This window comes from Pezoporus wallicus, unplaced genomic scaffold (assembly GCF_028554395.1).
Source record: "Pezoporus wallicus isolate ANWC-B61680 ecotype Strahan unplaced genomic scaffold, APGP_CSIRO_Pwel_v1 contig_13145, whole genome shotgun sequence".
Lineage (NCBI taxonomy): Eukaryota > Metazoa > Chordata > Aves > Psittaciformes > Psittacidae > Pezoporus > Pezoporus wallicus.
In genome coordinates, this window is record NW_026638579.1 from 6,609 (window position 1) to 27,622 (window position 21,014).

General features: G+C 53.2%; 1 protein-coding gene across 1 annotated transcript; it reads left to right on the plus strand.

The window, feature by feature from the left end:
* The first annotated feature begins 7,852 nt into the window (after positions 1–7,852).
* Positions 7,853–17,951, plus strand: NMT1 (N-myristoyltransferase 1). Its single transcript, XM_057411224.1, has 11 exons — positions 7,853–8,021; positions 9,333–9,477; positions 11,679–11,797; positions 12,344–12,435; positions 13,068–13,184; positions 13,676–13,846; positions 14,204–14,312; positions 15,384–15,554; positions 15,808–15,975; positions 16,352–16,489; positions 17,651–17,951. Exons 1-11 carry the CDS (start codon positions 7,863–7,865, stop codon positions 17,669–17,671), a joined length of 1,410 nt encoding a protein of 469 aa, XP_057267207.1. The 5' UTR covers positions 7,853–7,862; the 3' UTR covers positions 17,672–17,951.
* Positions 17,952–21,014: the final 3,063 nt, after the last annotated feature.

Genomic DNA, 21,014 nt, shown 5'->3' on the forward strand with positions numbered 1-21,014 from the left:
GTCCCACTTCCTCTGGTTTTCCAGCGTAAATTTTTTGCCTCAAGCCTCAACCAGAGTGCATTGAGGCTGAGAGCTGAAATGTGAACGTGACCTCCAGCCCACCCTGCTCCTGCTCCCCTCAGCTCTGGCACACTCACAGCCCTGGTGCTTGGCTTGAGGAGGCTGCAATTAAAGGGAAACCCCATATAACACACTGTAACCTCGGTGGGGAAAAAGCCACCACCGGAACAGCCGCCATGAATCACTCCTGAGCCCCTCGGCAGGTGCTCAATTAAGCTCCATGCGCTGACTCCACCGGACAGGGCCCTGCCTGCAAAGTGGCATATTCCCGGTGGTCCCAGGCCGTGACCACTCCCTAGGCCTCCCCAAGCCCGGGGGGCTGCCGCGGCTCCTGCCTGGGGCCTGTGATACGGTTGGGCGTCGTGGGGGGGGTGAGCGCAGAAACAGCCGAGGAGCGGAGGTACCGCCCAGGCCGGGCCTGGCCACGGGATGCTAGGGCTGCAGCAAGAACCCCCTACAGCGCCGCCACCCTCTCAGCCTCTGCCGAGCTTCATGCGCGGAGCAGCATCCCGTGCGCCTATTGGCTAGTGGGAAAAGGGGACTGCCTATCAGCCAACCAGCGCCTCCTTTATTGGATTTGGCGCGCCCCCTTAGGCCGGAAGCGAGTGAGGGTGAGGACCCCACGGACTCGACGTAGGACAGGAGACGGAAGATCTGGGCCTCGGATCTCCACCACGCCGGGTGGTCCCGCAAGGCTGAGCCAGTGTGTATGAGCCCTCCCCGCCGCCAGCGAGCCCCACCCCGGCCGCCCCCAAAGGCCGACGGGAGCTATAGTCCCGGACCCGGCGCAGCGTGGTCTCCGCACGCCGATACAGACTACCGATCCCGGCATGCCCCACGGCCCATCATGTCTGGAGCCGAGTGGGGTCGGGTTCGGCAGTGGCGTGGATGGGGAACGGGCAGCGCTGTGTCCGGGGGCAGCCGGGACGGGGCCGCGAGTGCCTCTTCCTTTGTCAGGAATGAGCCTAATCCGCAGCTCTTGTTGTCCTTGTGTTAGGGTGTGTCTCACGTGCCCCCTGGTCCCCAGCACAATCCCCTGCTGGCATTTCCAGCACCACAGTGACACGCTGGGTGTGTTATCGCGCTCCCCGGAGCCTGAGGATGCCCTGGAAGAAGCCCAGGCTCCTGCGCACCCATTCTGGCCTCATCCTGAAAACAGCTCAGGGTTTTGCAAAGCTCAGCTAATGTTGTCTTGTGGTTTGAGGAGCAGGATATGAAATACTGAGTTAGCAGCAATTAGGCTGGTTGTGAGTGGACATAGCAAGGAAGGGCTTTATCTAGGTAGTAAAGATCTGAAATCCCCAACAGGCACCCGTTTACTTGCTGCTTTATTTGATAAGACACGGAGCTGCCTCCCCATGCCTGTTGGTTTCCTTCTCATTCCTGCTGGCTTTACATGCAGCAGGGCACGTCGATGTGTGGCTTATGCTACATCATGTTTCCAGAGGGTTTGCATCTTGCACTTCATGCCCCTGGACCTCACCATGCTCCTCTTCCTGCTCGCCTTGTGCCCCAGCAGCTGCATTCCCAGCGTTGTGGCACAGAGGCTGTCGCCTTGGACAGCTCTTCTTCCTCCATCGGCAGCTCTCCAGAGGCAATCTCGCCTGCCTAGTAACTGAAGTGAATAAAAGGTCACTCAAGGAATATCACAGAGGATTTCTTTATGACAGCACAGATGCCTGGTTATGGTGTATTTGCCTCCCAAGTGTGGCACTGTGTCTCAGGCTAATAGGTATAGCTGTTCCTGGGGAGATTTTTATTCTCTTTCCCTCTGACATGGTTAGGTTTGTGAAAAGCAGAGCCAAGCAGAGAGGAGACACAGTGCTTAATTACTGTTATTTCCCAGTCCAGAGGTTCAACCTGTACTTTGCCAGGGAAAGGTCTGTTCTTGGGCCAGTATCACACCTGCAACCTCAAGGAGTTAAAATGCAGTTTCCTGCCCGAACTAGGGCAAGCATGGACGTGCAACAAGCTAACTGGGCAGCTGGGGAAGTGTCCCAGTAACAAAGAGAGAGTTTGGATCACTCAGGAAATAATGTTGGAAGTGTGGCTGACAGGCACAGTGATCACAAGCACAAGGCAGTGAACCTTCCAAGTGCTCTGGCAAAGCTCCTGTTTCCTCAAAACCTAATCGGGGGGGAGCCACTTAGGAGAGAAAAGACTGAGCAATAGGAAAGGTGGTGGTTTTCTTTCTCAATGCATGTTCTACTGATTTCTGTTCTGTTCTGTTGATTTCATATGTCATGTTACGCTGGAGTGGGGGAGTGTTTCCTGTCACTGTCCCCTAAAACAGGGCAGGGGAAGTGTCTTGAGCTGCCAGGGGGTTGCAGAGCAACATTCTGAGTCCTGCCTCGGCCCAGCTTGTGGTGAGAGTTATAGAATCATAGAATAGAATAGAATCATAGAATAGTTGGGGTTGGAAAGGACCTTAAGATCATCTAGTTCCAAACCCCCCTGCCATGGGCAGGAACACCTCACACTAAATCATGTCACTCAAGGCTCTGTCCAGCCTGGCCTTGAACACTGCCAGGGATAGAGCATTCACAACTTCCCTGGGCAACCCATTCCAGTGCCTCTCCACCTTTACAGTAAATAACTTATTCCTTATATCCAATCTAAACTTCCCCTGTTTAAGTTTTAACCTGTTGCCCCTTGTCCTGTCACTACGGTCCCTAATGAAGAGTCCCTCCCCAGCATCCTTATAAGCCCCCTTCAGATACTGGAAGGCTGCTATGAGGTCTCCACGCAGCTTCTCTTCCCCAGGCTGAACAGCCCCAACTTTCTCAGCCTGTCTTCATACGGGAGGTGCTCCAGTCCCCTGATCATCCTCGTGGCCTTCCTCTGGACTTGTTCCAACAGTTCCATGTCCTTTTTATGTTGAGGGCACCAGAACTGCTCACAATGCTCCAAGTGAGGTCTCACAAGAGCAGAGGGGCAGGATCACCTCCTTCGACCTGCTAGTCACACTCCTTTTGATACAGCCCAGGATACGGTTGGCTTTCTGGGCTGAGAGAAACAGTTGCTGGATCTTGGCTCTGAGATTTAAAACGCACAATTATTACTTAGTGAAAGCAACACTTTCTTTCCTTTTAAGGCCAGGAAAGAGGAATCGAGCTTCCCTTGCTGCCGTTCCGTGTCAGCACAGGGAATTTGCTACACTGCTCTCTGCTTCGGTGTCCAAGTTGATTTCCTCCCCCAAAAAGTACAAACAAATCCCACTTTTGTCACCCTTTGTGCAGAGAAGGCTCCTGTCATGTTTCCAGGTCTGTGGAGGGTTTATTCCTGTTGTAGATAAAGACATTGGAAGAGCAGAGACCAGCACAGGCTCTAATTCCCCAAGCTGGTGCCAGCACATGGGGTTTGTCAGCCCACAGGCAGTGATGAGACCACGGATTCAAGTGGCCCAGCCGTGTGAAACGTGGTTGTTGTTGGCAAAACCACACAGGGAAGGTGGGAAGAGTTCAGGGAGGGTTCTGTGGCGTGAACTGAGTTGTTGCTGGATGGAGCATGGGGGGAAAAGGGGCTTTAGTCAGAGGGGCAGCTGTCAGATTTGACAATCCCTGCTATCACTTGCACTGAGAGGGGATGTTTCTGGGACATCTGCCGTGCTCTACCATGCAGGATTTAGTTTTAGGTGTTGTAAGGAGCACAGTAATGGCACACTCTGCTTCGGGACCTGTGCTCTGCCATCTGCAGAGCCTCCCTCCCCACCCTGGCCCCTGAGATGATTACAGCTTAAGCACCGCACCCGATTAGCCCCAGGTTTCACAGAGGATTTTCCAGCATCTAAACAGGGAGCAGGGAGCTCCTGGTTCTCATCTGACACCTTTCAGGTGGGGAGGCAAGGCCATGCAGTGGAGGAATTACAAGCACAAGCCCTTGTTTGAATCTGGGAATTGTTTCCAGTCGGGGTTTTAGGGCAAACCAGCATTTCTGGTCCTGTTTGCTGAGGTGTGAGCCAGTCTTTGAGGCTGAATGTGGCAGTTTGCTTTGTGGAACAGAAGATGCTTTTTGATCACTGCAGTGTGTATGCTATGGACAATAACACCCTGTCCCTGCCTTTGAAATCCCTCCATGCCCACCCAGAACTTCCTGCCTGGCTTTGGCAACTGCGGGAGCCATGGGGAGTCAGACACAGCCAGAGTTGTCCTCCCTTGTGCTTTCCTCCCTCACCTTGCACAAATAAAGCCCTCAGAGCTGGGAATACGGCAGGAGCACGCGTGGGTTCAGGTTATAGATAAGTGGGTGCTGGGCACCAGTTTGTTACTGGGTATGCCTGGGCTTTGCCAGCCTCCAGGGGGGCTAAGCTGGTGCAGGACAGTCTGAGTGGGTCTTGCCTTGAGCAAGCCTGCCTGGTTTTTAGGTGCTTTCAAAAGCCTTATTTTCGTGCTGCCTCACGTTATGGGTGTTATTTTCTGTGCAGTGGTTGATTGGCAAACTCTGAGTCATTTGGTAGAGGGGAAGTGGGGTTACAGCCATACATAATGGCCATAATGTTGGTGATGCCTTTCCTGGGAGAAGGGAACATGGGTTGTTGCAGGTACTGGGGGTGCATTTTGCATGGCGCAGCCAACGCGTCCTTCTCCACCCGCTTTATCTCTTAAAGCAGCTCAGGCTAGAAGGGAGATAGGGAAGAAAAACCATGGGCTGTGGGACAGGAGCTGGCCTGGCAGTTAACCCTTGCTGAGGGAGCAAGCAACTTCAGCCCTTGCAGCTTTGTGGGTCACATCAGCTGCAGTAGTTGGCATTTTGTATGGTGGTAGATCATCCCAGGATGCCTGGGATATTTCTGTTACTTTGAGGAGAGTCAGAAGGGCTGCAGCTACACTGGAGCATAACAAAGATGATACTTGCTTTCCTAAATGGACTTTAAAATAGAAAATACCTATAATTACTGTTTCCCAAGGTGTAGCAAGTTGGACCTTCATGTTTTCCAGCATTTTCACACATGCTGGCAAGTCCTCTGCTGGGTTGGTTTTCATCTCCCAGCTGGAGCAGGGCCCTTCCCCACACCACAGCACCTGGGAATGCAAAACTTCATCCTACCTTATTCCATCCTGATTTCTTCCAGGTCACGATGGCTTTGCTCATAAATCAGGGAGGACTTTTCTCAGGAACTTTACCTGTGAGTCTGGTATGGGATGAAGTGATGCTGGTTGGGCTGAACTCATTAGCAGCAAGCTGGGAGTTGGCAGCTCTGATTTATGAAGCAAAGTGACACCGACTGAATACTCAAGGTCTGGAAGGATTTTGTTTTTCTCATCTGACACCTCCAGCATCCTGATGTGGAGGTGACCTGGGAAAACATGTCCAGTCTCCTTTGGAAGGGATGGCTTCCAGCATCTGCCCTCAGATGTGCTCACAAACTTGCCTTGTGCCATCAGTTTGTGGTGTTACAATTGGTAAGAAATCATACAATCCCAGACTGGTTTGGGCTGGAAGGGACCTTAAAGCGCATCCAGTCCCAACCCCTGCCACGGGCAGGGACACCTTCCACTAGAGAAGGTTGCTCCAAGCCCCTGTGTCCAATCTGGCCTTGAACACTGCCAGGGATGGGGCAGCCACAGCTTCTCTGGGCACCCTGTGCCAGCACCTCAGCACCCTCACAGGGAAGAGCTTCTGCCTAAGAGCTCATCTCAGTCTCCCCTGTGGCAGGTTGTCCTGGGTTCAGCAGTAGCAGTCACGTTTCTTCTGCTACTGCTGAACCCAGGACACAGGTTCAAGCCATTCCCCTTGTCCTGTCCCTACAGGCTCTTGTCCAAAATCCCTCTCCAGATTTCTTGTTGCTTCTTTATGTGCTGGGAGCTGCTCTAAGATCTCCCTTAAGGAGCCTTCTCTTTTCTAGGATGAACCAGCCCAGCTCTCTCAGCCTGGCTCCAGAGCAGAGCTGCTCCAGCCCTCACAGCATCTTTGTGGCCCTTTCTGGACTTGCTCAAGCAGGTCCATGTCCCTCTTGTGTTTATTGCAGCTCCATAGTGGATGGTTTGGCTCACCCCAGTACCTCAGTGTGGCCATCCTGCCTGGTTGGGGATCTGCCAGGTTTCACCCATGCTCCTTTGCAAGGAGTTTAAAAATATAACCTATGGTGCATTTGTCACCAGGATCAGCAGTGGTGTCAGCACCACTTTGCTGTAATCACTTGTGCTGTCATGACAGAGCTTGTGCCTTGGGGTGGAGGTGAAGCCCTTCCTCAGCAGAGGGAGGAGGGGGAGATGTCCCCCCGCAGGGACAGTTCAACAGTGATGCTGATTCCCACAGGGCTGCAGCTCCGTGGCTGCTCCTCTCTCTGTTCTGCTTCTTAATATGCTTCTGGAGAAGAGCAAGTGGTACTCACTGGGAGTTTCCAGGCTGGCTGGTGCCTCTGGGCAGATCAGCTGTGTGGTTGTCCCTTCTGGGAGGGCAGCACTCATTCTGGGAGTGCGAAGAAGGAGACCCCTCTATACAATAAAACAACAAATACGCTGACTTGGATCCCTGAACTCAGACTTGGGGAAAGAAGAGGACAAGGTCCCCAGTTACAGGAGACCCCAGACATGTCCCGTATCATGCCCTGGGCAGACCTAGCCCTGCAGAGCTCATCCCGGTTTCCAGCCAGACCTGCGCTGGTGTGGGTGTCAGTGCCCACCAGTGGCGGACCTTGCAGTTGTAGGTACTGTGGATGTGCCACTGGATGCAAAGAGCAGCTCCCACCCAGGGTTTTCCATGGCTTTCCTTGCTCTGGCCTCTCCCCTTTGAGACAGGCATGGACTATTGTCCTCAGTGAAAACAGAAGAGGAGATTTACTGCGGTTTAACTGCAAAATAAACTTGACAGCACTGACAGGGACAGGACAGCTAAGCGAAGCTGCTGGTGTGCGCTGCCCCCTCGTGTGTGTTGGCAGCTGGCAAATCACCCCTGGCCCTGTGTCCCTCCTGTTTCCCCTCATCCCTCTGCTCAGTCCTGCTCTGGCCATCTCAGGGTTGAATCTCCACCTGAGCTGTGGCCGTCTTGGAGGCTGTGACCCTGTTCTGGGGTCTTGAGCCAGGGAAGCTCCTGGCTTGAGGTGTCCCAGCCCTGCAGCAGTAGCGTTGTCTGTGCTGTGCCCAGGTTAGGCCACATCCACCATGCTGGGAGCAGGCACTTTTCCTCTGTGGTGGCATCCAGCAATAGTCCTCTTGCTGGACTTGCCCAGTAAGGCTGAGTTCAGGGTGAGGTTTCATGCTTTGGGGTGATCGCATCGGCTATGGGACTGCCATGTATCCCTGGAAGGATGGGCAATGCCCTGGCACATGCTCCCAAATTTGCTGCTCAGTCTCAGTTTTCTAGCTCCAGCATAACAGTATAATTTCCCACTGTAACAGCTACTGTATCCCAAGATCATCACCTCTGCAGGGGGGTGACAGTGTCCTTGGCCACCAGCCCCTCTGTAGTGCCTGAACCTGCTGTGGTGACTTATCCCCAGGGCTGGACCAGTGTTTGCTGTCCTCCATCCATCCTTGGGCTCAGAGAGGAGGAAAAAACCTAAGCTGGGCATCCCTGCCTCTCCTTGGGGTGGATTTACATACGTGTGGCCAAGTGGGGTGGTGTGACAGCAAAGACATGGTTACCTGCAGTATGGGGCACTCCCCACCACTGAGCAAACCTGCAGGGTAGGAGATGTTGGTGCTGGTCCCCTTTTGGGAGCTAACACAGAGCTCTGGGAGAGATGCTGGGAAGAGGGCACAGCACTGCACCCTCTGTGCACTGAGCATTCACCCTCCTGGAAACTTGGACTGAGAGCAGGGAGCTTGTGTTTTCTTTAGAGAGCGACAGAAACCCTATAAATGTTCTCCAAAAGAAACCTCAGGGCTCTAATGATGTTTCTTTTGTTCCTTAGAGGCTTGAGTCCAGCAAATGACAGTGGAGTCAAAAAGAAGAAAAAAAAACCCAGAAGGAAGAAAGAGAAAGATCAGCCTAACCAGGCTCAGGACCAGCCAGTGAAGGTGACTGACCCCCTTCCCAGAGTTGCAGCCCCACACAGCATCCAGCCCCATCCTGAACCTCCCCAGTGTAGCTTAGGGCAAAGAAGGAGTCACCAGACTCAGGGTTTTAGGCACTTGGCTGCTCAAAGAACTGAAGTTTTCAAGTGGTTGCCCAGCCTGGCTCCATGTGTGGGAATTCCCATCGGTGCAGGAGGTGTTTGTGGAGCCCTCCAGGGTAAATGTGGTTGTTTTCTGAACGTCCCAGTCCACTTTAGTGAGCAATGAAAGGGTCACAGGCAGGGAACTGCCACTGCCCCTGCTGCCCACATCCACCATGGCAAGTGTGTTCTCCTTCTTGGATGACATCTGATACTGTTGATTTTCTGCCTCATTTTCATAAGAGCAGCAGCCAGGTCAGAGCAGGGTCTGTCTCACCCCTCTTGGCTTTGCCTGGTCCTGTCTAGCAGCCAGTGCTTCAGAAAGAAGGTTGGGATACGTAGGGTTTGTCCCTGCCAGGGTGGCATCCTCCTGGCCTTCTCATCCCCTCTTATCCTCTGGCAGGGGACACACAGATCTGCACATCAACAGAAGCTCTTTTCTATCCAGTACCCAATTTGCATCCAGATAGTGCTGATATTTTGTCCTCCTGGCTGTGCAGAGCATTAATTTGGGGCTTTGCATTTTCAAACTAAATTCTTCAGGAATCAGGGAACAGTTGGGGTTTGGAGCTGGCCACCCTGCCAAGGTCTGTCTGAGGAGGAGGAAAATCTTTCTTCTTGATTCAGCCTCTCCACCTTGTTGTAGTCCACAGGGCCCAGGGACTCCTCTATGGAAGCTGCCATTTGCAGACATGGATCCAGCTTAGGTGGAGGAGGCTGAAGCAATGAGGGAAAAGCCACCTCAGGAGACCCAGGTGCTGGGTGTGAATTGAGCCAGGGAGTCTCTGGCTCATGCAGAGTCTCTGGCTCATGCAGAGTCTCAGTCCCTGCATGATCCAGGGAGTCTCAGGGTGTTAGCCAAGGTGGAGCAAGGAGCTTTGCACTTGGGGTTTACAGCACCCTCTTAACTGTAGCTTAAAGCATTTTAAGCCAGTTCATCCACCTCCCTTGACCCAGGAGTGCCTAGAAACCAGGTCTAGGTCTGTAGCAGGTGGCTGGTGACAGAGTTCATCCATTTTGTAGAGGGTTACAGGAAAATCTAGGATGGGAAGGGAGTCTCTTACCTGCTCTCCCCTTCCTGGCAGTGTCCCAGGGCAGAGTCAGCTCCCTCAAAGGAAGAGCTGAAATACAGACCTGGTGGCTCAACTTACTCATTTTGCCATTCTGTCCTCAGGTGAACTCATTACCTGCTGAGAGGATCCAGGAGATTCAAAAAGCCATAGAGCTCTTCTCTGTAGGTCAAGGCCCTGCCAAAACCATGGAGGAAGCCAGCAAAAGGAGCTACCAGTTCTGGGACACGCAGCCAGTGCCGAAGCTAGGTATGTACAGCCCCTTGCTGGTTTGTGCTCCTTGGGGGAAGCCTTGTGGTCCCCAGGCTGCTCAAAGACACCTGAAGTAGCTGGTCTCTGGCCAGCAGGTGAGTCCCTAGATGGCTTCTCATTGCTGTCCTGTCTGGGCTTTGAAGGCATCAGTGATGCTTGTCTCCCATTCAGAATCATGGGCTCTCAGCCCTGCCACTGGAAAGCTGTGCAGGTGCTTTGGGTGGTCAAGAGGTACGAGGAGCCATTTCAGACACCTGATTTGATGTCTCTTGTGTTTGGGCATCCCTTCATTTGTATTAGCCCTTGAACTGGGTCTCCAGAGCCCTCTATGCCCAAGTTTCAAGCGCAGCATTGTTAGCCTTCTTCTTGCAGCTATGCTTTTTCTGAGAGTTGAAGCTTCCAGCAAGGGGTCCTTAGTGTGGAATGTAGCTCGGCATGAGACCGGGCCAGTTGCTCAGGGAAGCAGGTCCATATGCTGAGCTGCCACATTTTTGGTTTTCTGAGCTAAATTCAGCCTCTAGCATGGGTAGGTGCTGGGCTCAGCTAGGAGAAGGGAGAGACAAACCTTGAGAGCATGTGCATGCCCAAGCTGCCATGCACATCTAAAGATGAGAAATCCTTTCTCTTCCTGCCCTCTTCCCCCTGCAAACAGCCTGGCTCTTCTTCCCAGCTCTAGTCTTTGCTCCAGCCCTTTCTCCAGTTTGCTCTTGACACTATCAGCTCCATCAGAAGTGATGTATTGTCAGTAGCAGGTGTTGCTCAGGATGGCAGGAGCTATTGGCAGCTGAGCACATCTGAAAGGCAGAGGGGAGCCCTGCTTGCTGATCTGTGTGGCTGGACAGTGCTTCTTCCCAGCCTTGTTGGATCAAGTCTGCAGTGCTCCTGGGGTGCCGGGGTTGCTTTGCTTAGTCTCCTCCAGCAAAATTCATGTAGAGCTCAGGAGAACTAGTAAATGAGCCCATAGTTTCTAGTTTTACCCATAGCTTGTCATGGCTTCAAATTGGCTGCTCCTCAGTAATTTCCTTTATGGGGCTTCAAGTCCCTTTTGCTGCAAACACAAACTGTATTTGATTCCCTTTGCTTGCTGTCAGCACCAGGCTGAGTCTTTTGTCTCAGAGACTGCTGAGAGCAATGGTTTTAGCTTTGTGCTTGGAAAGTCATAGTGAGATGGAATGGGGTTGGGTGAGACAGCAAAACCAGATCTTGAATTAGCCTTTTTTTCCCAGAGGATCCTGGGCATGGCAAACATCATTTCTGCATGGGTAAACTCTGGAGGAAAGGTGGAAGATGTCTTCAGGGGAAAGAGAGGCACAAAACAGCACGTTCCTCCATACACCAACTTGCTATGCTGTGCTCTGACTCAGGAACATGCTCTGGCACACAGTATTATGTACATCAGGCTAGTGAAGGCTGGGTAACAAAAGTGCTGTGGGATTTTGGGGACTGGATTCCAGAGCAGTTCAGCACCTGCTCAAAACAGGGAGGACAGCCAGGGGTGAGCGTTTCTGGAGGGGTGTGATGGGGGCAGTTTTTGCTCTGGGCTTTCTTCAGCTCCCCGTTAACTGCAAACCTTTCCAATCCCTTTTTAAGGGAATTCCTAATTCGCACAGTTTGCTTCCCTTCACAGCACTCAAGTGATGCCACTGTGTTGACATCCCCAGGAAAGCCAGTGCTTGAACCAGGATCTCTTGGCTGAATCAGGAGCTTTAGGAGTCAGTGTTTTTTCCAACAAAAGTAGTTCTGTTCACTGCAGCTCTTCTGTAAGGGCAGTGGGAAGGAAACCCTGACACTTGCCAAATGGCAAGGGCCAGAGCTGGCAGGGAGAGAGGCACCATCCCATGGAGCAGCTCATGGGAAAGTGCTGGCCGAGGCTGGGATTGTGGGGATGGGGAAGGATAAGATGTAACATGTGGACCTGGAAGACATAGCTGTGTCCCTGAAGCTCATCAGCTCGGTCATCTCCTCTCTACTGCACAGTCAGCTGCAGTGTTGCCCTGGAAGGAGTTTTGATTCTCTGCCTCTGTGTCACAACAGATGTGTTACACATCCCAAACTGGGTGGGTGAAATAGCAATTCATGGCTCCCCTCAGCAGGAACCTGGGGTAGGAGACATGAGTCACATTGGTTGCCAGATTGAGCTGTTGTTGTGGAGACTTGGCTTCAGAAGTAGGTGTCTTCATAGCTCCTTGCTCTCACAGGAGAAGTGGTGAACACCCATGGTCCCGTTGAGCCAGACAAAGACAATATCCGTCAAGAGCCATACACTTTGCCTCAGGGCTTCACCTGGGATGCCCTGGACCTCGGAGATAGAGGCGTGGTGAGTACAGGCAGCTTGGCACATGTACTGGAAGGCCATCTCCTTTGCCCAGTTGGCAGTTCTGTGCTTGGACTGCTAAAGGTGGTTTTGGGGACAGGAGTGTGTCCTTCACCATACCAGACAACTCCCCAACTCAGTGGTCATGTCATCTCCTTGGAGTTAGCTGGGTCTGACTTCTCCCACTGTGCAGTTACCTCTTCCCCATCCCATGTTGGCCTGGTTAGCCTGGTTTCTTCGCAGTGATGTAAGGATACCTGAAGCCAGGAGTTTTCACTTAGGAAGACCCTCCAGACTGTGACCCACCTCCCCGGGAGATGACCTGTGTCATCCTGTGTGTCCTGCTGCTTACCAGGCTCTGCAGTGGCAGGTTCAGGAGCCTGGAGCCAGCAGGCCAGAGCAGGAGGACATGCCAGAAACAGGGACACATCTGCATATGTTACCCATTGCTGTGGCCACACAAAAAGTGCTCAGGGTCCCATCTCAGGGCAGCTGGGGCATGTGATGGCTGAACAGATTTCTTAACCTGCTTGGTCTCTGCTGCTTCAGCTGAAAGAGCTGTACACACTGCTGAATGAGAACTACGTGGAGGACGATGACAACATGTTCCGGTTCGATTACTCTCCTGAATTCCTGCTGTGGTGAGTGGCACCATGACCATGGAGCACAGGGGGCTGAATGCTGCTGAGCTTGATCCCAGTGACAGCAGTGGAGCTGCTGTTGCTTTTCCCATCTCACTTGATGAAACCTCCCTTCCCATCTGTCACCATGTGCTATTGTCCCATGTACACTGTGAGAGCTCTCACTCAGCCCTGCCTGCCTCTGGTTTCCTTGAGAGATAGGAGCCTAAACTAGGAGCTCTTTTTAACTCTTTGGGTTGATCCCTGAGTGTTTGTAAAAATACCAGTAGCTGAGGAACTTCTCAATGCCCTGGAGCTGTAGGATGAAGGTGGCTGCCAAGCAGTGTTGCTAGGAATAACACTTGGACACCTCTTGCACTAGAGCTGCTGTTTCTTCAGGGTGTTGGTCAATCAAGGAACATGGATTTCCTCCTGTGTCACTAGTGAGAACTGGCTTTGGCCACAGAGTAAAGGAATTGCTCTGGATCCCAGTGGTCCTGCTTGTCACATCACTGTCACCCTCTCATCCTGCCTGCAAACCTGCAGCTGCCTTGGGAAGCCTGGACAGGGTGTCCCAGGGCACAATGGGGAGGCAGGAGCAGGTACTCTGGGAACCTTTGGGATGTGGCTTCTGAAGTGTGTCTCTTCTCCAGGGCACTGCGTCCTCCAGGCTGGTTGCCTCAGTGGCACTGTGGAGTCAGAGTTGTCTCGAGCAAGAAGCTGGTTGGATTTATCAGTGCAATTCCAGCCACCATCCACATCTATGACACGTGAGTGCTGCTTGGCTGCATTTCTCATTCTGCCGCTTAATGGTACATGGGGCTTCCTGGGAGCACTGAGGAGGTCTGGCTGTGTTGTCCTCCCCAACCAACAGAGCCAGACCTATGCTGCCCAACCGTGGGGATGCTTTGCTGCTTGGAGGAGAAGGTGGGGGATATTTAAGATGAGCAGTGAAGTTCTGTGCAAGGACATCCTGTAGTTAGCCACCATGAAGGCTGTTTTCCTTAAGAAGTGAGGTCAGCTTAGAGCTCTGGTTTATAGAAATCTTCCAAGGCTGGATGGAAGCCATTTAACTTGGGAAAACCTTGGGTAACAGCTTAAGGGGGAGTTCTCCAAACCCAGCCCTTGCTCCTTGGCCTTCCCCAAGGCTTTGACTGCTCTTTTTCTTGAAGGGGCTGGAGGTAAATTGCCCTGAGTGTTGGACTGATCCTCCTGGCTCAGGACAGTGGGGTCTCATGCTTTGCATTGTTTCTTTCCCAAGAGAGAAGAAGATGGTAGAAATAAATTTCCTGTGTGTGCACAAAAAGCTGCGTTCGAAACGGGTGGCTCCAGTTCTGATCCGGGAGATCACACGGCGGGTGCATCTGGAGGGAATCTTCCAGGCTGTTTACACTGCAGGGGTGGTGCTGCCAAAGCCTGTGGGGACTTGCAGGTGAGTAGCTAGGCTACTCCAAAGAGATTCCTGCCTGTAGACCTTCCCTTACCAAGATATCTTCTGTAGCATGTGTGGGATTCCCCAGGACAGGAGAGATTGATTCCAGCCCAGGTTTCTCCCCACAACATCCTTCCAGGATTAAGTCCAGTAGCTTTGCTTAAGCTGCTCATATATCACAGGACAGGACACTTTCTGCAACACAAGTGCTTCAGTCTGCCCTTGTTTTTCTCTATGGGAGCTGCTGGCCTCTTCACCAGTTCTGTGATGTTCTCACCCTCTCATGGTACCTCTGAGAACCTTGTGGCCATCCTGCTGCCCAGGAACAAGTCTCCCACTGTGAGTGTGTTTCTGCAGGTATTGGCACCGGTCCCTGAATCCTCGGAAACTCATCGAGGTCAAATTTTCCCACCTGAGCAGGAACATGACTATGCAACGTACCATGAAGCTTTACCGGTTGCCCGAGGTGGGTGCCAGGCAGGGCTGTGAGCTCATGAACTGCTCCTTGCTGAGCAGGGGGTGAGGCTGGGAATTGGAGAGACAAGCAGCTCAACTGAGGTCAGGTCCTCTGCCTGGAGAGCTGGGGTTTCGTTCATATAGTAAATGATTCTGTCAAGCCACTGCTCTTTATTTAATCTTTATGTATGTTTTGCCTGGGTACCTGCATTTTAAGGCAAATTTTTGCAGCTAGAGGACCTTGTGAGCTTTTGTTTGATGGTGAGTCACATCCTCTCCTGCTGGTAAAACAAGAATGCAGATATGACAGCCTTCATCTGTCCAAACACAGCCTTGGAGTGACCGTGCACTGGGTTAGTCCCTCATTCTTCAGTCAAACTGATCGGTTCTGTCACTGCTGTTGTCCTGCCTGGGAAGTTCCCAGATGGATATGAGAGAAAAACCAAACAAAGCATTAAAATTGCCACCACCTTCCCTGACCTTGTTGCCTTCATTTTGTTGGTCAAAGCTGCTTGTTGCAGTTGGAGGGTGCTGCTTCAGGGCTGAGCATCACATGGCTCCTGCCTCCTGCTGCAACAGAGGCACCAGTTGCTGGGCTGTAACTACTGGGTTTTGCATAGAAACCCAAACCCTGAAGCAGTCTGTGCTGCTTGAGCTGGGCTTTGCTGAGAAACCCGAACCATACAGTAGAAATTGAGACCAACTGGAAATAACCTCAGGTGGTTCCTTGCAGTGCCTGAGGCACATCTCCCAGTTATCCCTGCTGCAAGCGGGGCCAGAAACCCAGAGGGAAGCAGAGATCTTGAGCTGTTAGTGGGTAGGAGGCCACTTCCAGTGGAACTTCACCTGGCATTTGGGGCCTGGGGACCTGCTGTGCTTCTCTGTGGTCTCTGTGCCAGTGTCACAGCTGATCGCATCCATCATGCCAGGCAAGCAAGGCTGGGGGATAGGAATGCTGGGGTTTGGGACTGGAAATGGGCTGATCTAAGCAGATAGCATCTCTGTGCTGCTTGTCAGAGAGCCCTTCAGTGATAAAAGTCACAGTGCAAGCAACTCAAAGGGTTTCTCCTGCTTTCGGTAGACACCCAAGACTTCTGGATTGCGGCCAATGGAGCACAAAGATATCTCTGCAGTGCACAAGCTCTTGACCGAGTACCTGAAGCAGTTCCACCTGACACCCGTCATGAGCCGAGAGGAGGTGGAACACTGGTTCTTACCTCAGGAGAACATCATCGACACGTTTGTGGTGGAGGTGAGGGGGCAGGAGCAAGATTGACGGTGTTTTCTTCAGTTTCTGCCTCCTCTGGAAGAGGCTGCCCCAGTCAGTGAGATGTTCTTTCGGGCTGGGAGGTTTGAGCTGCTGGAGAATGGCACCTCCATCCTGGGCTGCCCAAAGTCTCCTCACAGGGAGCCCACATGTCACTCAGACTGGCAAAGCCTCTCTGAGGCTCAGGCCGGGCTTTATCCTGGCTCTGATGTGTTGTGGTGTCACTTCTGGTTTCCAGAGCACCGCAGGGGAGGTGACAGACTTCCTGAGCTTCTACACGCTACCCTCCACCATCATGAACCACCCAACCCACAAGAGCCTGAAAGCTGCTTACTCCTTCTACAATGTTCACACAAAGACGCCTCTCATTGACCTCATGAGTGATGCTCTCATCCTGGCCAAGTTGGTGAGTGATGGCTCATCTGGCTGCTCTTGGGCTGGCCATGGGGCAAGGCTTATACCCAGGGCTGTACAGACCCAAATCCCAAAGGATCTGCCACCCAGGAGAGGGATGCTTGGATAGCCTGAACCTTCCAGCTAGTGGTGAGCTGAGCTCAGGGTATCTACTCATTTCTTACAGCAAATGATATTGCTGTACATCCACAGCACTTGAATTGAGGGTGGAATGCTAAATTATTTCTTGGTGGCCTCAGTCCCTTCTTCTGGGGGTACAAAGCTGGACAGGAGTGTGGTCAGGCAGCTCATGGATGGGAGGAATTCATCTGTGTAAGCAGGAGGAACTGATAGCTTTGTGTCTTGTCTTTGTTAATCTTCTCTTGCAGAAAGGATTTGACGTCTTCAATGCACTGGATCTCATGGAAAACAAAACCTTCCTGGAGAAGCTGAAGTTTGGGATTGGGGACGGGAACCTGCAGTATTACCTGTACAATTGGAAGTGTCCCAGCATGGCACCGGAGAAGGTCAGTGCCTTGGGGTGGTGAAGTCCTCCAGCCCAGCCAGTGCACAGGAAGGGCTCGTCCCCTCAACCCTCTGCTCTAGAGAGAACAGACGAGTGTGATGGTTGTTGAGTCAGTGTTAGCAAGACCCTGTGCCAGTGGGGAGCTCTACTTACAGCATGTGCAAAAGAGCTGCCTGTGGCTCCAGCAGATCAGAGCTCGGGATTAGCCACCAGTATGTCCTGTCATGCAGCAGCCGGAGAGCACCCAGCAGTGGTGACTGCCTGTAGAGCGACCTGGCCTGATAATCAAGCTCTTGGGAAGCAGCTTCTCCCAAATCTGTGGCTATTAGCTTAGAAACAACCTTGGCAGGTAAATCAAGTCTGTCTTGCAGACTGCTGGACCCCAAATATCAGTCACCTCCCCAGCTGGAGTTGGGCAGGGTATGAATGCCCGTTTGGCCACGAGTCCAGGGCTTTTGCTGCTCTCAAATCATACAATCCCAGACTAGTTTGGGTTGGAAGGGACCTTAAAGCGCTTCCAGTCCTGACCCCTTGCCACGCGCAGGGACACCTTCCGCTAGAGCAGGTTGCTCCAGGCCGCTCTGTCCAACCTGGCCTTGAACACTGCCAGGGATGGGGCAGCCACAACTTCTCTGGGCACCCTGTGCCAGCACCTCAGCACCCTCACATGGAAGAGCTTCTGTCTAATAGCTCATCTCAGTCTCCACTCTGGCAGGTTAAAGCCATTCCTGCCTTGCCCAAAGTCCCTCTCTTGTAGCCCCTTTAGGTGCTGGGAGCTTCTCTAAGGTCTCTCTGTAAGGAGCCTTCTTTTCTGCAGCCCAGCTCTCTCAGCCTGTCTCCAGAGCAGAGCTGCTCCACCCCTTGCAGTATCTGTGGCCTCCTCTGGACTCGCTCCAACAGCTTCACATTCCTCTTGTGTTGTTGCCCCAGAGCTGGATCAGGACTGCGGGGGCAGATCTCCCCACAGCGCAGCAGAGAGGGAGAATCTCCTCCTTTGACCTGCTGTTCTGGGAGTGCAGCTCAGCATAATATTCCAAACTTGGAGAAACCCATATGGGCAACACTGAGCCTCCCAGCCAGGGCCTGTGAGCTGTGTCGATGGGGGGCAGAGGACGCTGGTGCTGGGGCACATCCTGACCTCCCATTTCTGTTGGCTCCCCAGGTCGGACTGGTGTTGCAGTAGGTGAACCCTGGCCAGGAGAGTGCGGCGCTGCCAAGGAGCCAGTCCCAGCGGCTTCATCCTTTCTGCTGGAGCCGGACCCACACCGGGAGCGGTGGCACTGACCCTGTCACCTACTGCCTGGAGTCACTGTCCTGCCAGCACCAGCCATCTCCTTTGTGTTGATTTAATTGCATCCTTGTAAAGACATGATCAAAGGAATGTAACTGCTGAAACTAGCTCATGATTGGCGTATAATGGAGTTAACGGGTGAATAATAAAAGTATATATTATAGATATTTTAGATCTTTCCTGTTCCCACCTGCCATGAGTTGCATTCATCTGCTGAAGGCCACCTCTGGGGTGCTGCACCGTGACTTTTCTCCACCAAGGTAGACACTTGCTGCGCTGAGCAGCCTGGTGCTAGAGTGCTAGAGCACCGGGATGCAGTGGCCAGGCTCCCGAGCCCTCCTGCCTGCCTGGAGGGGGCTTTGAGCTCTGTCCCCTACTTGGCTGTTTTCCCCAGGGTTGCTCCATCCTTTGTTAAACTCGGTACTCCCCATGGATGCCTGGAGAGGGAGGATGGCACCATCCCTCCACGCAGGTGTGGGAGCGTCTCCAAGTTTCTTTCTAAGGGCTATTTGTGCAAGCAATGCCTTGTCCCTTCTCCTCCCCAGCCTCGGAGACCTGAACCCTCTCTGTTCAACGGGTCAAGTGCTGAACTGAGGAGCAGCAACACCAGAAGCTGCGGTGGGACTCAGCTCCTCGCTGCCTCTGGAGCTCATCTGGCGCACCCCACTCTGCTCAGACTCCTGGGGGCTCATTCTCTGCACCACTCCCCATAACGCTGAGGCTGCAGGCATCAGAGGGATGCTCCATCACTGCTACCACACCTCAGGGCTCTCTGCTCAGCTGCTTTTCTTTGGAAGCATGGAAATATGGATACACATGCAAGCGACTGCCCTGCCAACGCACAATTGGCGTCACCCTGGGCTTCAGCCTCTCCAGCCACCCCAGTAGCTCTTCCACCAGGCTCATTACCTTGTGTTACGGGAACCTCCAAGGTAAAGGAGATGTTTTCTTTCATGGAAAAGCTTTATCCCATCAAGATACCTTGGGAAACAAGAACCCACGCAGCGTGCCACTTGCTGCCATTACATGAACTGTGTCCATGAAGGGCACCAAGACGCTTCTGCCCTCCCAGCCAAAGGTTTCTAAGCTGCACACCAAGGCCAAGACCCATCTATGCATTCCCTGTCCCTCTGTGTCCCCATCCTGCTCTATGGCACACCACGGACACCAAGGGCCTTTGCCCACCCAGCCTGGACCTGCAGGGCCTTGGTGGGGAACCAGGAGCCCATCATGTCCCTGCGGCAACCCCATTGCATCCCCTCTGCTCTGGAACCTGTGTCACCTATGCAAGTACCTCTGTCCCCTCCTGTCTCCCTGGTGTCCTGGGCTGGGGGAGGCTGGGTGTGGGTGAGGAGTATCCCCTTCTCCCCTCGGCAGGTTTGGGAGCTGCTCCAATGAGCATCCACGGGTGCTGGGCAGCTCCTTGGGCAGTGCTGTATATGGGGTGGCCTCAGCTGTTTTTCTCCACTCCAGCCCAAAAGGCCCTGGGAGGTGACAGGGACACTGGGACAGGCTCTGTTAAAATAAAACCTTTATTTGACTGGCTTAACAGCGGGTTGTAAATCTGTGACTGTCACTGGTGCTGGAGAACAACCCCTAGCCAAGTCATAGGCATAGTAGGGCATGTGATGGCAGGGTCCCCTCAGGGACTGAATGGTGGCCTTGGGGACCTCGTGATGATGGCACCGTCCTTGTAGACCAAGTTGGGGCTGAGATCAAGCACATCCAGGGCTTGGTGACATTTGGGGCTTGCTGTCACCCATCTCACTAGCCTTTACCCCCAGGGGCTGTTCTGGGCTTTCAATGGCCTGGCCACCCTGTCGTGATTGTCACAGCATCTCTATCCACTCAGGGTCATAGCCAGGGAGGGGAGGAGCAGGGCACATGGGCTAGCAGATGGAGTGGCATTAGGGGACATGGAGGGGCTCCCCTACCCCCTTTGGGTCCTGGGGTGGCACAGGGGACATGGAGGGCGTCCCCTATGTTCTTGGGTCCTGGGGTGGCAACACAGGATATGGAGGGGGTTCCCTCCCACCCCATGGCCAGACAAGTGACACTCCTAGGCTGTCCCCATACAGGAAGTGGGATGTCTGTAGCACAGGATGGTGCCCACCCCATGGGGGAGCAGTTTGTCCCCCACACAGGGACACAATGTCCCTCCAGCTGGGATCTCACAGGCTCTTACATCGAATGTGAACGAAGAGCGTGGCAGGAGACAGGGACATGCCATCCTTGGAGAGCAGATGCATGTGCCAATACTCTGGGGACAAAGGCAGGGGCTGAGGGGGTGGAAGGGGCCCGTCCCCACCCCCAGGGGGCAGCAGGAGGGCACCCACTTTCCTGCAGGCTGGCCATGAGCAGGGTGGACTGCCCCATGAAGTCATTGCAGGAGGTGCTGTTGTGGTCCTCCATGAAGCGCAGCAGCTCCAGGTCTGGTCCCCACAGCTCGAAGCTCAGCGTCTTCTCAGTGCAGATCGAAACTTACAGATGGGAGGTGGTGTTGCTACCATGGCCACCCTGGCCACCAGAGCCACCCCAGATGCAGGGACCAGTTTGACCCATCAGAGCACTCACCCTTGCCTCAGTTTATCTGCCATCCTGCACTGGGGTATAAGGGGACTGGGGCAGACTGGGGGAACAGGGGTGATACTTGTGCTGAGCTGGGCTATACTGGGGAGAGGAGGTCATACTGGGGTTGTGATGGGTTATACTGGGAGAATGAAGGTCACACTAGGACTGGGCTATACTGGGGGAATGGGGTGCTGGTGTTGGATGAACTGTGAGGAAGTAAGATTAATTGCGCAGTACGTTCCCCAGCAGGCACTGTACAGAGGTTGTAGGTGTCCATACCATAATTTTAATTTCCCCTGTGTAATCTGAGTCAGTCACCCCTGGGAGAATGAACAAGCCTGTACTGGAACTGGAGGATCTACCAATTAGCAAGGCGAACAGACCATCAGGCAATGGCCCAAACACTCCTGTGGATATCAAACATACACTCTAATCTATGATTGTTGTACACTGGCTTGTAGCCAGGTCCAACCCAGCGCTTCCTGTCGTGGCATGATAGTGGTCCCAGATTGCATTCCATTTGGGACGCATTATCTCACAGACTGGCTAAACAAGCCGGGGGTTGTGGGCTTTGCCAGGTGGCCCTGTTGGTTGTTCTCAGGGCACCAGACCTTGTGCCCCTCCAGCTGTTTCCTGGTCTGGCAGAGTATTACCAAATTTGTCA